The sequence below is a fragment of the Glycine max genome, chromosome 19 (assembly GCF_000004515.6).
Source record: "Glycine max cultivar Williams 82 chromosome 19, Glycine_max_v4.0, whole genome shotgun sequence".
NCBI classification, from domain to species: Eukaryota; Viridiplantae; Streptophyta; class Magnoliopsida; order Fabales; family Fabaceae; genus Glycine; species Glycine max.
In genome coordinates this window covers 41,322,989-41,340,395 of record NC_038255.2, presented here as the reverse complement: position 1 = coordinate 41,340,395, position 17,407 = coordinate 41,322,989, and the positions used below count along the sequence as shown (strand labels likewise).

The following is a 17,407-nucleotide window of genomic DNA, read 5'->3' as shown; positions in this document are numbered from 1 at the left end:
GCATAATTGAACAAGAAATTCATGTAGAATTGATGGTATAAGATACTACGATCAAAAGATTTGTTTTGTAAGAAATATTTGGTTTAAGCAAGCTATAGAAAAAATAGTAAGTAGCTATTTATCAATCTCATAAGTGATTCAAAGATCAAACAAGAGCATGCTTTACCTTGTGGATTGCATGTATTTGGTAATAATGTTACTTGTGCCACTATTCACAATGATAGCAAGTGCCATGAAAATTTGAGCAACATCAGGATATTACTGACTTTCTATTAATACCAATGGCCCTAATTTCTTTCACAATAACTTCAATGTGGCTTAAAAGGATAATTTCAGAACTGAGGAGTCTTCATAGCAGAACAAACGGTTCTAATAAAAGTCAATGCCATGATCCTAATTCGCAGTAAACAAGCTTTGGCTTTAAGGAGTCTTCATAGCAGAATCTGTCTGCATCAAAATGTTCTTTGCTACTTATTGTTGAACAATTTATCAGGTGTTATTGACAAACAATGGAAAATTACCCAGCTTCTTCCTTGTCTTTTTTGGGTTTTTGGCTGCATCAATCCCATTGAGAAGGCGCTGTTTTCATTTTGAATTGAAACAGTTCACTCCTACCCCCTACATATCCTCAATTATTGGATGTACACTAGTAAATTCATGACAAAATTTCTCATCGAGACACAAATTAAACATTAGATTGGTTATTGATAGAACCGTTTAACTTCTCAAATGTTCGGCAAACTTTACTTTTATATTCCTAAAACTAATTATTTGGTCTTGCATTTTGTAAAATCCTTGCCACTCTCTCAAGGTATACTTATAAGGATAATTCTATAATGCCTCATGTTATTGACAAAATCTACACCAAATTGAAATTTCAGTTGTTACCAATTCCAGTGTCCCGTGTAAATTATTCATAGGTATACGCAAACCATGTTTATAAAATGAAATTTTGATTAATGGGGACCGGGGAGTAACAAAGAATCATGGTTGTCGTAATTAAACTATGGATAAAACTACTTCGGTCTCTCAGAATATTCGAATGGCAAAAGAATGAAACTTACAGTAACATTCTTGCCATTTCACAACTGTAAAATGCTCTTAAAAGCCCTTTCAATGCCACTAGTTGCTATTGTTACAATCCATGGCGCAGTATTTGTTACAGTTCCTATGTTTGGACCATCATTTCCAGCTAAGGCCACTGTGATTAAAACTTTTCCTCATTGCAAGAAATGCACCACGTAACATAGAGTCTTGAATCTTGAACATAATTAGGATTTCCTCCACCTATGAAAATGAATATGACATCTATATCTTCATGTATAGTAGCATCAAATGCAGCAACCATGTATGCACATCCACTTGATGACCAACAGATTTTGTAAAGCGCCAAAGTAGCTGATGGTGGAGCTGCGAATAAGAGACTTGCATTTGGGACCAGATTTCCTGCATCTGTTGATGTAGTGTGAGTGCCAAGTGTTCCCAAGACTGAGGCCGTGACAACAAGGCACCACAGACAGAACATAAAGGGAGGAGAAGTAAAGTGTGTTTGTTCAGTGTTTCTTAATAAAGCCCACATCGGCTAGTGTGTTGTGTGGAACTGAACTACGTATGATATAAAAAAAGACATTTTTCCTATTCAGAAGACATGGATCCATGCGATGAGCACAAAGCCAACTATTCTTTGGCCTTTTTCTTATGAATACCGTGTATTCGTCACCCACTAATGGAGACCCTGCAATAACTCTCTAATTTTGGTAAAGTTGTTTTCGAAAAGTTTTTCTTTTTGATGGAGATTCTGTAGTAAAGTAGTGTTTATTACTTGAAATTGTTGGAATGCTTTGTTGTTTAGTCTTGTTGTTAGAAACAATCACTAATTATGAATTCTACAGGCCATGATACATACAGATAGACTTCATTATGCATTCAATATGACACATTGTATTTTGAAATAACTAAATAATCAATTTGATAAATATTCAATTAAACTCCTACCAGTGCTTACCTAAGCTTTAAAACACTTGGGGTTTAAGTTGTTAGTAGTAATTGAGAAAGGGACTTTACAAATCTTCAGTTCATACCTCACGTAAAATACATATAAAAAATGGCACGTGGAAAATAGTGATTTGCTTTTCAGACATGTTGAACTTCTAGTTAGAAATAGCACGTTGCAGGTATTACTAAGCTGTCGAAAGATGTTATTATATTATATATAATATCATATTTATATTGTAATATTTTTATTGAAATTAAATTCTACATTAAATTTTAATATAAATATTATATTATATTATATGTAATATTAATATTTTAATTAATTTAATAAGCATTTAATCTAATAAAAAAATATTTATATAGATGATGATAATATATAATTATATAATAAAAATTTTATATGCTGACAATATATTTAAATTTAATGAATTGGTAAGTAATGACGTTAGATCCAAAAAATGTGGTGTCAGTCTATGATAAGAGTTATATATCCTCGGAAAACACAGCTATATCAGTGGATGACAATTTGAGATATCAATAATAATTGAATAATATACATAATACTATTATTATTATACGACAAATAAAAATAGTAATAAAATACTCGTATATGTTTTTCACGTGTTATACACACGTCATCTATTCATTAAGAATTCAAGATTAAGAATAGTAATTAGTAAATGAACGTAATGTATAGGCACTGATCAACAAAAGTTATATATATATATATATATATATATATATATATATATAACTCATATTTGGAACTAGTGGATATGGTGTGGACTCTGGATTCAATTGTGCCGGCTCCGTAAAAATTTATGATTATAAAGAGAAGAGATAAGCACCAAGCAAGCAAAATTAAAGCTTCTCCTATGGTCATCTTTGATCTGGGTGAGAGAAACGCGTATCGATGGATTGGGTTCAGTTCTGGTCTCACACGGTTTGTTCTAACAATTTGTACTGACTGTGTTTTGATCGATACGGGTCGCTCTCACCTAGGCCAGAGTTGCCCAAACTTTGATAACACCATTCATTCATCAAAAGCTCGTAAGTTCCTCATCAATTCCAGTTTCTCCAATTCTGCTTTTTTTTAATTTGTGAGTGTTCACTTCCTTAATTCACTTACCATTCTGTAGGATTAATATGATGTCATGTGTGTCTCTCCAATCTTTTATCCAAATTAAGTACTAAACAAGTACTGTATTAATTAGTTTCTAGTTCTGATCTCCATGATACATGATTCTTGCTTTAAATTTTATGTCTGCATGTAATGTTATGTTATGTTTGAATTAAAGTATGTATTTTGCTTTATTATTTAATTGAATTATTGTGCTATGTTTGTGAAATAAAGCACTGAATTTACATTTAGTGAAGTAAAAAAGGGGGGTGAATTCAGAATGGAAGCCCGAATTGGAGAAGAGTGGTGGATAACAAGAAGATTTGACTGAGAAGGCTGGGCTGACAAGTTCAAATAGGGAATTAGGTATGCATTACCCAATTCTACTTCATATTCCAACTGCAAAAGTCATGCCAATAGAAGTCCAAAAGCTTCAGCTATATATTTGAAATCATAATTCAACGATAATTGGATCTATATAATGCAAAACAATGTTTTGTTGATTCAATAATCGATCTGATCTAAGCTATGCTATTTATATCTATAAAGTCAGAGTTGAACATGAAAGTTGTAAAAGCACCCCCTACTCCTTAAGAAGACAAGTTTTGCTAGGCTGCAAATGCAAAGGCTGTCGTCTTTGGTCGAAACATGTGTTTGTATGTTGATTGTGGGTGTGCTACTCTACCGTGTAAGGGAGGGCACATGTATGACAAGCATTCTCTATGCATAAACTACTTAAATATGGCATTTGCAATGAGGATGTCTACAAAGCAATGGTTTTGTTACTTTGATGAGTGTGACTTTGCTGGATATTTTTACCAGACTATCCCAATTAATTTTTTTTATGCATCATACTGTTTCCCATCTCAAATTATTAATAAAATTAATCTTTGAAAATGTTCACCCACACCCTTTTACTTTGGTGGAAGAAACTAAGCAGAACACTCGTGAATGTGAAGCCTGTGGACTGCGGTGAATGCTGCTATTGTTGGACACTAGAATGTGTGGCCAATACAAATGCTACTTCCATCGAGAAGGGCAGTGATTATAGAAACAATTTTTTCCTTCCTCCTTTGTTTTAGGACATTGAGATCTAGAACGAGTGAAGCCAAAGATATGAAATTGGAAGTGATATGAAACATGAAGCATTCTTAGCAATGAGGGAAGAACGACACCACAAGGACGAGTCGAGTGTGCTTGTCTATGCTTCTTATTAAAGCCCACATCGTGTAGTGTACTGAGAGGAAGATAACTATTGATGGTATAAAAAAGAAAGCTTCTAGTCTCTCAAAATTACGGAGTCGTGTAATGGCTACAAAGCGAACTATTCTTTCGCCTTTTACTAAAGAATACCGTGTAGCCGTTACATAAAGCGACATACGCCTATTTTTGGAAGAGTTTCTCTGTATAGAGAAACTCTGTTATGAGTTTAACCTTTTTTGCATTCGTCATGCTTATTTTATATGTTAGACTGTTAATTTGTTTTCATTCTTGTAGATCTTACCTAAGAATCACTTATTTCTCCTTCAGTTCTTATTACTGATTTTATCTTACAAAATATGGTTAATTTAAAATTTCACCTGACTTTTACTTTTTTTACTGAATATATTATGTAATGCTAAAAATATATATTTGATTACTGTTAGTTAATCCTTATTTAATGATATTCATATCAATATAATGTAAAACGTTCTGATCTACAAATATTTTTTTCCAATAAAAATGTACCTAAAAGTATGTTTTCTTGACCTAAAAGAGGTATTTGTGCAATACGGTTTTTTTCTTCAAATTACTCAGAATCATATTTGAGTTATATATTCTTCAACCCACTGGGAAGTTTGTCGGAGTGAAATTAGACTAATCTTTTACTGAATCTTATATTTGAATATGTGAATGAAAAAACATAAATTAAAATATTAAAGATGGTGATATAGATTTTCAGATAAAAATTAATTATTTTAAAATTTTGATGAATACTTTGTACATAAATTTTTTTAAAAAAAAACTCTTTCTAGACATTAATATTTCAAGTCAAACTAAGCAATTTATTTTGTTAGTCACTCTCAAACTTTATCTCACTTATATATACGCTAATAAATTTGATTAATTTGAAGGCAACTTAAAATTCTTTTCTTTATGAATTTGGGAATCAACTTAAAAGTTATTGTGCCTTCGTTGATCTCCCCCAACCCATTCTTCCACTCCAAAATTATGCCTGAGTATTGCAGTTCCCCATGGGCAGATAAGTTCATAACATGTTTCAAGCTCAAACCAAGAATCACCACATATATTCTTATAAAAGAATATACAAATAAACATATTTGTGAAATGTACAATCCTAGTTCCGTGGTCAAACGAGAAGTCTTTCCTTCCTTTAGTAGGAAATTCCTTGTGTTTTTTCTTTGGTTAAACAAGAATAAGGCATATCCGTTTACATCATCTTTGATGTCTTACATGGGAAGCAAAGTTCACAGTATACTTAATCCCTAATCAACTGTATCCAAATACCCAAGCAAAAGTACTTAAATATCCAAAAACAAAAATCAGAAAACCACCCATAATTTCAAAACATGGAGAAGATGGAGCATTTCAGCCACATCCACCCTCTTCTGTTAAAGCAGGAAGACAGCAATTACAACAACCAAGTCCTTTGCTCAGGTTGTGAAAAACTAATTTCAGGTCCTGTCTTCTGCTGCGTCCAATGCAACTACGTCCTTCACAAAAAGTGCGCACAAATTGCACGCCATGTGAAACACCCATTTCACCCTCAACACCCCCTTGTTCTCCTTTCCACCACCCCTTATGAAGGACCATACATATGTGATTCCTGTAGAGGCCTCTTCATTAACTTCGTATACCATTGTTATCATTGCAACTATGACCTTGATGTCTCATGTGGTTCTCAGTTTAACCCTGATGATGGCCACAAGCATGAGTTTTTGTCTGTGACAAATCCACAATCTTTTGTTTGTTATGCTTGTGGCATGCATGCAAACGAGGGTCTTGCTTGCTTATGCACCATTTGTCAGATTTGGGTTCATTCTAGCTGCGCTGAATTGCCTCTTGCTATTAGAATAAAAGGTCATGACCACCCTTTGAAGCTCACTTATACCCTTCATGTTTATGGTTTCTGGGGTAACTTAACTTGTGGTGTTTGTAATGAAGCAATGAGTCCAGCTTTTGCGGGTTACTTTTGCTCAACATGCAAATTTGCCGTGCATTTGAAGTGCCCGCAACAATATTTAAGAGGAGAGTACGAAGATGAGGAATCATTCACAGGCTATGAAACTGAGGAATCTCAAGATATTGATTTTACTTTTAGTTTCTTTGGTCATGAACATTTGTTGAAGTTCACGGAGGAAGAGAGTGATGATGATGTGAAATATTTTGATAAACTCTGTGATGCGTGTGTCCGACCCATCATGCCACCTTTCTTTTCCTGTGAAGAAGAAAATTGTGGCTTCTTTTTGCACCAAAGTTGTGCCGAATTACCAAGAACGAAGCAACACCCGTTTCACACGCACCCTCTAACTCTTCAATCCAAGGCTCCTTATGATGGCATTTACAAGTGCGACGGATGCAGAAGATTGAGCAATGGTTTTGTTTACCGTTGTGATGTGTGTCAATTCGACCTTGATGTTTGTTGTGGTACCCTTGAAGAGAGAATTGAACATGAAAGTCACGTGCATCCCTTGTTCCTCAAGAAGACAAGCGTTTCTAGGCAGTGCAAAGGTTGTCATCTTTGGTCGAAGCTTGTGTATGTGTGTGATGTTTGTGAGGATTTTTCTGTTGATTGTGGATGTGCTACTCTACCGAGTAAGACTTGGCACATGTATGACAAGCATCCTCTAAGTCTAAACTATTTCGTGGAAGGGAGTTTGAGGGAACATGAATGTGGCATTTGCAATGAGAAAATGTCTCCGAAGCAATGGTTTTATTATTGTGATGATTGTGACTCTGGTGCTCACCCTTCTTGTGTTGTTGGCAAGTCTAGGCGTGTGAAGTTTGGAGGCAGTTTCAAATATGATGTTCACTCACACCCTCTTGCTTTGGTTGAAGAAACTGAGCAGAACAATGAATGCGGAGCCTGTGGTGAACGCTGCAATGGATGGACACTTGAATGTGGCCAATGCAAAGGCTACTTTCACCGGGAAGGACAGTGTTTTTGGAAAGAATTTAAAAAGAGTGCAAAGTATTTGGAGTTATCAGGAATGATGAGACACAGGTATGCAGCAAACGTGTTGGCCTCCACGCCCAATGCTACCACAAACTGAGGGCCTCACTATCCCTCCATAATTAAGAAAACTACACTATGTTACGTTATGTTATATGTGTAATTAAACTGATATAATATGTTAGGTAGTCTCCCTGATTCTCATCTTTATCTTTATATTATACAACACATTCCTTGTTCATATGCAAGACTAGTTCTTCTCATGAGTAATGCCAGTATAGGCACTGCCTATCGAAAACGTTTGTGCAAGTATTTTATTTTAGCTTTTGTTTGTTCTGGGACTTGTAGTCATGTATGTGTGTATTCACATGAGTATTGTCAAAATTGACTTTAGTTAAAATTAATTTTGAAGTAATATAATTTATATTTAGATATTTTTATTATGAAAATAAGTTAATAATAATATTTAACAATTTTTTGTATTCAATGTAAAAGTTATCAAAAATTACAATTCAACATCAATTCTGGACAAAGAATCAATTCTTTAGAATGAAACTAAACACATAAAAATTTAAAAAGCATTTTGTTCTAAATAAATTAATTCAAACATACTTCTAATATCTTAGTTTTTAAATAATACTATTTTTTTATCTTTGAACTGTTATTTAGAAAAAGAAAAACTAAAGAGCTATAATTAATGAGAGCACGACATATACAAGTTTGGAAGACATGATAATACTATCCCCCGAGCTTTTTTTTTACGAAATTTATTCAACAACCAAAGGATGGAAAATGAGTTTGGTTAAGCAGAGTTGTCCAAAAATAAAGAACTTAGAATGATTTTCTAAACCTATGCAGATATGAAGTTAGGGTTTGTTTATGAAAAAATAAAAAGAATATAAAGAATTAGTGAAAGAAATAGCGCTTCCAAATCAAATAAAAGGTACGCACGTACAATCTTCTCCCATAAATTTTTATTGTCAATCCTATATTTTAGTCAATTATTTTCCTCTAATACTAATTACTTACAGTCAAATATTACACAGATAATATCTAAATTTGTTTGGAATATTTCTCAAAATTGTCCATATATCCACGAAATTTTTCATACGTATTTATAAGCATCCAATTCTTATCTATCAGATACGCTTCTTAGTGTAAAGGGGCATATATAAACATTTACATAGTGACTAAAGTAAACTCGTTAATTTTGGCAGGAAAAACGATGCCGGTTAAAAATCAATAATCCTTTTTAAATGAGAAATCACGTTAACCATCTATTCCACCAGTAATAAACAATGACATTAATGCGTATACAATCCTTGGTAATAACTATTAGCATAAAAGTGTTAAGATAGTCTCATGCATCATCAGTTTGCACCGTGAGGTCCTGTACACCCAAATCATGGTATAGACCATGCACAAATTCTAGTATTGGCCGATCGTTCGTCCCTTTCTTTACCTGTCAGAATGACCCACTAAAAGTCAGTATCTAGATTAAAGCTACTAAATAAAAAGAAAAGGAAACATGCCGCACTAACATAATCAAAATTTGAAAATGAAATTAGGTCTCTATACAATAGATGAACAACATTTAACTTGGGTGCCCAATTGAACAAGACTAAGCGTTAGAGGGATGTGAATCCAGACAAATAACTAATCAAGTTTCAGTTTTTTGCTCCCACTAGTTAGCACCAGTATTGATAAAGGAAAGGAGAACACATCATAAATTACCTGTATTATAAGTGAACCAACCACATAACCAGGCACTAATTCCCAAAAACGAGCCTGGGAGACTTCCATTACATCTTCCCGAGCAGAAATCTGAACAGAATATATATTTAGAAGTGACACATTGACGTATCAAATTAAATAACAGACTAAAGTGAGCAAAATGCACCTATCACCCCCCAGCCCCAAGATTGGATCTGTGATAAAAACACCACTTCCCAAAAATAAATTTGAAACTAAACTATCCTTTATTTGATTAAACCGGAAATTTCAAAACAAATGTATATGTAAGTGGTGCAAAACACATTTTGACCAAGAAAAAGTAACAACCTGTCTCAAGCATTTGTTCAAAGCAGTAGTTGGGATGCTGGGAGGTGCCATTTGGAGCAAGATACCACCAGTTGCCCTAAAGAGAGGCAGAACAAGCATAAAAACTGCAACAGAAACAAGTCCTAAACACAAGACTTCTGCATTCTGAACCCTATAATGAAGGAAACATAAATAAGTCAAATTACAATATCTAAAGTGATAAGGTTAAGAAACAATCAATTGTTTTTCGCATGCTCTTATTTTTCATATCAATCTAGATTTCAGAAAATAAAATGATATTTACCCAATTGACAATAACCAGGATGCCAATATCAGACCTGCACTGAGAAACCATTGAAGTATGTAAGTTCAATATTAATTTATACAGAGGATAGGAAATGCATTAGCATTGATAGGGTGTTACTATCTTACACGTGCCCAACAACATACATAAATCCAAGTATATCTACCTGCGAATGGAATCTGCAAGAACATGCAGGAAAACAGAGTGGTGATTCATATCTTCTGCATTTCTGTAAGCTGCAAGACAAATTCCAGAAGAAACATTTCTGTAAGCTGCAGGTCAAGGCCCAAAAGAGGGAAGAGGTTAAATCAAGTGAATCTAAGAACATTCAAAAAATACTAACCAAGATTAATCCGAGCATAGTTTCTGAAGAACCATACACCAACAAGATTCACAAATAAATTGGTCACTGCAGAAACAATCAAGTAATGCCTACAAGAACATAGTCAGCATAAATAAAAATTAGAAAGAAATAAAAAACAAAATTGTTAGAATGAAAATGTCACAAATTAGACAAACAACCCCTTCCCATACTGAAAGAAACACAATTTATTACATACGTGATGAAGGCGACAGCAAAATCTAGAATTCATAATTTGGAAGGTCAACATATCTAAAAGTCACAAATTGTAATTTTTAGCCATTTATAATAGGCATCCTCAAGAAAGGTAATAATTTGGTTGTCTTGTATGGGCATTAGTTTTTTGTGGACTTTTCCAAAAGTTATTATTGCTATTTAAGTTCTCTTTATGTTTATTTGAAGAGGGTAATTTATTTTATCCTACTATTTGATCAAGTTTAAATAGTTCTACACAAGTGGCATGATAAGCCATCAGAAGAAGATATTGATTGAAGAAAATATTTTGTAAGTCATAAGCCATAAGCCTTCATTCATCTCTTTCTCTTGGGTACAATGCCAAGGAACCTTTATGTCTATGATCAACTCAACTGCTAACATGCTTTTACTCAATTGTGCCTTGGACCTTCATCAAAATATGGATAGCACCATATTACTAAAGACACCAATAGCAATCACCTTTGCAAGCATCAAATGAAACTCAGCTCATCCACAAAAATTAGACACAAATTTCAATTCTTACTATAAAAATCACTGCCTATCTCTTTGTTGCTGGATATGTAAAATACTTAATTGTAATTTGTAAGTAATTACATACTGACAGACAACAGTCATTGTGTGTACAAACTTACTTGTGCTCTGATTCATCTTGTATGAATGCATGAAGTGCCTCAACTGCTAGGGAGAATGACATAAACAAAAGAAATAGCTGTCTACACAAGCAGCAGAACAAGAAAATTCAAGATGTTAGCGCATATGATGTAATGTACCAAACAGGAGAAAATAATGAATTAAGTTTGCCATAGTTAATTCAAAACAATGTCATACAGAATTCTTTTAGCCTCATACAAGCAGTCATTTAAAGACTCAACATTGTAAAATTCAAACCAGAATGTCACGTATTATCCCTTCTTTAATAAACTAAATTGCCTTGGTAAAATATATATATCTTTGGGCAACTCAATACAGTTAAACATGCCAATTCAGAATTTTTTTACCAGTTATTATGCAATATCATTCAGCATTTTACAAGATTTTTATGAAAAATAGTTCTACATAAATATAAAAATTCTGTTTTGTGGATATTTACATCCGGGATAAAAATTACATGTCAAGTTGTCAAAAACCTCTCAAAAGGAATCAGACCTGATTTGTAATCAACTGTAACACTGATAATACAGCTTACTTTTACATGGTTACTAATTTTATTATAGAAGTATCATTCTAGTAACAGCATCAGGTAACCAATTCACTATGGTATACAGTAACAACAGTAGTAGTAAAGGAAATGAGGAATACTTACGGCATTTGTAAATGCAGACAAGACTTCTAGCCTTTTATACCTGAAATTAAATCATTAGTTAAAACTGCAGACAGGGTTGAAATGATTAATCAAACAGTAAATAGTAGTACTAAAAATACCTTTAGGAGTGCACACAACACAAGCATGCACGCACACAAGGTACAAAGTTTAGACATGTTTGCATCTAGCATTAAGTAGTGATTGTTGGACATTTTCATATTTTGAATACAATATGCAAACAATGGCATATAGACACATGGCAAAAAGTTATCTTTTAGTACATGAGATGCAAACTGCTACATATGGACACATGGATATGTGTGTTAGGTTCAAGCTAAAATACAAGTGTAACAATAGTGAAGCAATTAAGTCAAAAAAAAAAAATCCTCCACATGTCAGTTCAGCCCCATGCTCATTCAATAAACTCATCTATTCCCAGTTTAAAAAAAAGTCCATAACTCCATCCCTTAATCTTACATGAGAATCAAGAACTAGCCCTCGGTACAAAACTTAAGAGAATAACACCAAGCACAAAAGTTAGAAAAGGAACACATGAGCCAAATGTAGGTTCTTCAGCTTATAAAATCTAGCAATACCAGGTGGTAAAGAACTAACAAGTTCCCTTTAGCACGCGGGAAAAACAATCATGCTTTCTACAGAATGTAGTCAGTGCACCACTTTGTCATACATATTCACTCATACCTTATGAGTTCTACAATTTGATACATGACATAACTGTACAGAAAAATTCTCCAAAACTAATTATTACAATTATAACTATAATAGAAAAAGCAAAAGCAATTACAGGGTTATTTCCAGAAGAACTATCCAAGCAACCCCTCTCCTACAGTCCTACATACTTTAGGCATCAAAATTCAGTTACAGTACTTAAGTAGAAACCAAGAAATGAAGCATTGTTGACAGGTACTGACAATAAATAAGTAAATAAATCTCACCCATAAGTATACTCTCGATCGGCTTTCTTCCTAGACGCGGCCATAACAAATAACGAAAATGTAAGAAGACCACATCCAAAAGTCAAGTGAACCGCATCAGACACCAAACCTGAAAACGCCAAAAGCAGAGATTCAATATGAAATAGTTCATTTTAAACGAATCATCCAAAGCAAACAATTCTGAAAAGTAAAATTATCGTTGTAATGAAAATTGAGCGCTGAATCTGACCTACGCGACCGGTGAAGAGTCCAAAGAGCAATTCGGCGGTGGAGTACGCGACATTGAGCGAGATCAAGAGAAAGAGCCTCTTCATGTACCTGTGGCCGGACCTAACGTTTCGGAAAACGGAGAAAACGAAGGAGGACAGAGAGGATCTTTGGAGCGAGGCGGAGGAGGGTTTATCGTCACGCGCGGACCAGTAGTGGTGGCCGTGCGCCGGAATGTCTATCGGCGTGTGAGGCTGTTGGAAGGAGGCTTGGCGCGAAAACGCGAATCTGCGATCGGTGCCGCCGGCGAAGCCGAAATCGCCGTTGATGGAAGTCAGAGAATCCATTGAAGGAGGAGGAGAAGAGAAAAGAATGGATTTGATTGGCTGCGAACTGCGAAGGGAATGAAGGAGCTTTTATACTTTTATTATCACTCAAATTGAAACTTCCTCTTCTTGTTCAAGGAAGTGCCGCGATCCAAGTCAAAGTAAACTCTTCACTTAGTTTTCTTTTAAAATAAGTGTACCTAGACACTACCTAGAAATATTGAATATAAAATAGTTTTATTGTGTTCATGTTCAAACATATAAGTTAGCAAAGCATGCCTGGAAGCTAAATGAGGAATTTTATGTTTTTAATTTTGCTCCTAACTCTTTTGTTTCCCAACTTCGAGTTGATATAGCTTAATTTTTAGCCTCAATAATATTATTCATTCACCAAAAAGTTTAAATATGTTCATATTCAAACTTAAAATAATTTGTGTTAGAACAAAGGATAATAATGAAAGTTTGAAAAAAAAAAAACTTCAAGTATCATATCGCTCAAACATTTGAATAGTGTTTCACTCTTTACATAGAGAGTTCATTTCTTGAAAAAACATTTTCTCAACTTTTCTTTCTCCTTCCCATATTTCAGCCGATATATTTCCGACAAACTTCTTCATCTTTCTTTCGTTCTAAAATTTTGATTAGTTATAAGAGTGACTTTTTAAATCATATTTTTGGGTTGGTTATAAAAGTGATTTTTCAAGTCATATTTTTCGGTTGGTTATAATAGTAACTTTTCAAGTCATATTTTTCGGTTGACTATTAGAGTGACTTTTCAAGTCATATTTTCGGTTCGGTTGGCTGTTAGAGTGACTTTTCAAGTCATATGTAATTCTAGAAAAGGTTCCCTCTTATACAGTGATCGTCGTGGTTGATAGTTTGTTTGTACAATTTTTTGGCAGTGCCACGAAACGTCTTAAAAAAAGCAACATTGTCCGTGACTAAAAATTAATGGCGTGCTATAGAGCAAGTAGGACTTAGATTACCCTTCAAAAAAAGCTAGGGTTCATATTTGTAGCATGCACTAAAAAATTTAAAACTAATTATTATCTAATTTATTTTAATGTTAAAAAATAATGAATTTTTTATCATATTCCAATGCATCTAAAGACATAGAAGTTCGACATTAATTATGTTATTACATTGTTTTTTAATCTTATTTTAAAAAATAAGTCATACACCGATAATATAAAGTAAAATTATATTATTATTTTATCATAAACTATCAAATATGATAAATTAATATTCTTTTATAATAATTAACTTAAAAGTTATATTAACAATATCTTTTAATTGGTTGATAACAAAAAATATATTATTATATATAAAAATTACAAGAATGAAAATAAGTTAAGATTCTTATTCTCATTTGTATTGATAAGAAAAGAAAAACACGAATTTTCAATCTAGGTAGTTTATATGAAATTATAAATTAAAATCATAAAAAGAAAAAAAGTAAAATTATTTTAAAAAATTACGGGTCTTAGGAATGTAACATTTTTATATTTATTATTAGGAGTTTTAAAAAATCATTTATAGATTTTATATATGTTTGGAAAAATAATAACATCATACCTTGATTCATTTTTGTTCTTATAATGATTGTTGGGTGAAAAAGTTATATCCCCATTAAAATAAGAGAAATTATTATTTTTAAATAATTATAACTCTTGTTTACGCTCTTTTTTATTTTAATCATTTTCTAAAATTTATAAAAAAATTATGACTAGACATGTTTTAAAATTTATTCAAAAATAAAATTTATAATTATAATATTTCAGGAAAAATTATTCTTAAAACTATGATATTGTATCTTGAAATAAACGTGACCTTAATATATATATATATATATATATATATATATATATAAACACCAGCAAATAAAAATGTGGTAGATCAGTAGATGTCGTCGGCCTAATGGGCTTGAGAATATAAGTCTAATCTATGCCTTGCACGTCAAGGCGTCCTATTTCCATTAATTGAGGGCATTTTCCATTTAATATTTAGGTGAATTTGGGTTTTTTTTTTAGAGTCCAATTATTCCATCAAGATATTAAAATTTATTTAAGCTAATATCTTTTTCTCGTACGCACGGACTTAGAATCAAATTTCTAATTACATATGTAAAAGATAAGGTTATATATCAATTATATCACACCATATTAATATTGAAAATAAAAAATTATTAAAAAAGAAGAAAAATTAATTTAAAGGAGAAAAGAAAAGGAGATAATGAGCTCCACTTAAAAAAAAAAAATTGGTTCGCCATATACTAGAGGGAAAAGCTTTTGTATTCTTCCAGAATTGTTATGTTATTATTGAATCATCTTTTGTATATACAAAATATAATTAGAGGGGGAAAATGAAAGAGATTTGAAAAAGCTAATACTATGAACATTTTGTATTAGAATCCTCAAGCACAAATAAAAGGAAAGTGTCTGATGAATATTAAAGTAAAATAGTAATAATTATTTTTTATTTTATGATTGTGCAATTTAGTCCTCTAAAAAAATTTATTTACACATTCGACCTTCTATATTTTCAAAATTTAGCAATTTCATGCCATTGTTAATATGTCATTATTTTTTGACAAAAAATGTTGATACAACACATCAAGAATGACATAACATAAAAGTTAGGTAAGTCTAATAGAAAGTGAGATAAAGTAAAAATTAAGAAAAACTTTTTTATTTTAAAAAATAAAGTAATATGTGAGATTTTTTTAGTCAAAATTTGTAGTCCTTTTTACTTTAAAAAATTAATAACAAATGTGATAAACTTAAACCTCAAACTTTAGTTAGTTTATCCTTAAAATGATCTTGGTTAACATGGTAGATGATATGACAATTCAACATAATATTGATGTTACATGTTAGTATTTTAAACTTTTTTTTTATCTATGTACACGATACTGATAGTATCACATCAATATATACATTAAACTGTCAAATCATCTTTCATGTTAACATGTCAATGTCACATCATTATAGGATTTTTATTTCTTGGCTTTCTATATAAAACTAAATAAGAATACAAAATTTAAATATTATCATCATCCTAATCTTTTAAAAAAATAAACAAATCCCTAAAATAAGTTAAAATAAATTAATAAAATATTTGAATCTGAATAAAAGCCTAAAGATTTGAAACATTACAAATTCCTAAAAGAAGCTCCTTGAATTTTCACCAACTCTATTTATTTTGAAATTTTAACTGTTATTCAATATTTTGCACACTTTGAATTTGAATTGGTTGGCAGAAGAATACCTCTGAATCAATATCACTAGATCGTTTGATTTTGAGCTGAGGTTGTGATTTAGGAAGCAAAGAACTTTGGTTTTTTATTGGCATATTTAAAGTATGGGGATTTTGGATTATTTAAACCTATTATAAAATGGAATTTTGAGAAAGAGATCACCTGGATCTTGTGTTAGTCCCTAATTCTTGTTCATTGATGTTTTCCTCTATTTTTATGCCTGTAGAGTTCCCTTCAAGTATAATGCTTATATTATATTTGCTTTATTTTGTTCAGTGATCTTTCTTCTCAATGCATTGAACTTCTCTAAGGTTTTGTATTGTGATCCTATTTTGTAACATGCAGGGAAAAAGGGTTAATTGCGGGGGCATATAAAGCTTAATTTGATTGAGTTTTGGTAAAAGACCGTTCGGAGGGGCACACAGTCTAGGCATACAATTGGCTTCTACATTAGTGTTTATGTTCAATTGCATGACAATTACTTTTGGAGCTATCAGGGCTCCTAATCCAAGAGTCATTAAGGCTTATAATGCTATGAGGTCCATAGGAATTTCTGATGACGAGGTGAAACCGGTTTTCAAAAATTTGTTAGAATTGTATGGTAAAAACTGGGAACTTATTGGGGAAGAGAATAATCGTTCACTTATAGATGCATACTTTGAGTTAAAGGAAGATAAGGTTTGTCCAAACATCTTGTGGTAGTTTATATATTTAAACATTGATTTGAACAATTATCCTTTTAATTGAAAGTTTTTTATGTGCAATTTTGATCCCTCAAAATATTACATATTTGGTTTTTCAGGTTTTCAAAGTTTAGCAATTTTGGTCCATTGTTAGTATGTCATCATGTTTTAACAGTGAATTATTGAATTGACAACACACTAACGATAAATTAAAATTGTTAAATTTTGAAAACATGAGGAACCAAAACCAAATGTGCAATAAAATTTTAAGAAACCAAAATTGCACGATTATGAAATTATAAGAACCAAAAATGAATTTAAGCCAAAATACTTGGATTTTACATTTTCTCACCTTGGTTATCTGAGGTTTTACTTTGATGTATGATCCAACATGCTTCTCATGTTTTAAACCTTCTATTTTACTATTAAGTTGAATAGTATCTATTTGGAAAATAGATTGCTCCTA

General features: G+C 32.2%; 2 protein-coding genes and 2 non-coding genes across 11 annotated transcripts; 3 read left to right on the top strand and 1 right to left on the bottom strand.

Moving 5' to 3' along the window:
• The first annotated feature begins 2,764 nt into the window (after positions 1–2,764).
• LOC121174110 (uncharacterized) lies at positions 2,765–7,669 on the top strand. Of its 8 annotated transcripts, none has more exons than XM_041012556.1 (3): positions 2,765–3,045; positions 3,373–3,481; positions 4,045–7,669. In XM_041012556.1, exon 3 carries the CDS (start codon positions 5,686–5,688, stop codon positions 7,387–7,389), a length of 1,704 nt encoding a protein of 567 aa, XP_040868490.1. In that variant the 5' UTR covers positions 2,765–3,045; positions 3,373–3,481; positions 4,045–5,685; the 3' UTR covers positions 7,390–7,669. The 8 variants fall into 8 exon arrangements, with proteins under 8 accessions (XP_040868490.1, XP_040868485.1, XP_040868487.1 ...); XM_041012551.1 differs by having other exon boundaries at positions 3,368–3,481; XM_041012553.1 differs by having other exon boundaries at positions 3,350–3,481.
• On the top strand, positions 2,879–3,008 carry MIR4416A (microRNA MIR4416a). Its single transcript, NR_048764.1, has one exon. It is a non-coding gene; the product is annotated as a microRNA MIR4416a (primary transcript).
• LOC113000643 (U5 spliceosomal RNA) lies at positions 4,415–4,532 on the top strand. Its single transcript, XR_003265968.1, has one exon. It is a non-coding gene; the product is annotated as a U5 spliceosomal RNA (small nuclear RNA).
• Positions 7,670–8,521: 852 nt separating the features above from the next.
• On the bottom strand, positions 8,522–13,208 carry LOC100809496 (metal tolerance protein C2). Its single transcript, XM_003554165.5, has 10 exons — positions 12,699–13,208; positions 12,470–12,578; positions 11,514–11,553; positions 10,843–10,919; positions 9,977–10,065; positions 9,800–9,869; positions 9,634–9,672; positions 9,351–9,501; positions 9,024–9,113; positions 8,522–8,751 (listed from the first exon to the last, which is right to left on the bottom strand). The coding sequence occupies exons 1-10, from the start codon at positions 13,021–13,023 to the stop codon at positions 8,650–8,652; spliced, it is 1,092 nt and encodes a 363-aa protein (XP_003554213.1). The 5' UTR covers positions 13,024–13,208; the 3' UTR covers positions 8,522–8,649.
• Between the last annotated feature and the right edge of the window lie 4,199 nt (positions 13,209–17,407).

What these genes read in the sequence shown, in the direction of transcription:
- LOC121174110 (XM_041012556.1), top strand. Translation starts at nt 5,686, where the DNA reads ATGGAGAAGATGGAGCATTTCAGCCACATCCACCCTCTTCTGTTAAAG.
- LOC100809496 (XM_003554165.5), bottom strand. Translation starts at nt 13,023, where the DNA reads ATGGATTCTCTGACTTCCATCAACGGCGATTTCGGCTTCGCCGGCGGC. An exon ending in GATCGAGAGTATACTTATGG is followed by an intron (nt 11,554 to 12,469) that starts GTGAGATTTATT and finishes ATTTAATTTCAG; the next exon opens with GTATAAAAGGCTAGAAGTCT. An exon ending in TCCTGGTTATTGTCAATTGG is followed by an intron (nt 9,502 to 9,633) that starts GTAAATATCATT and finishes CCTTCATTATAG; the next exon opens with GGTTCAGAATGCAGAAGTCT.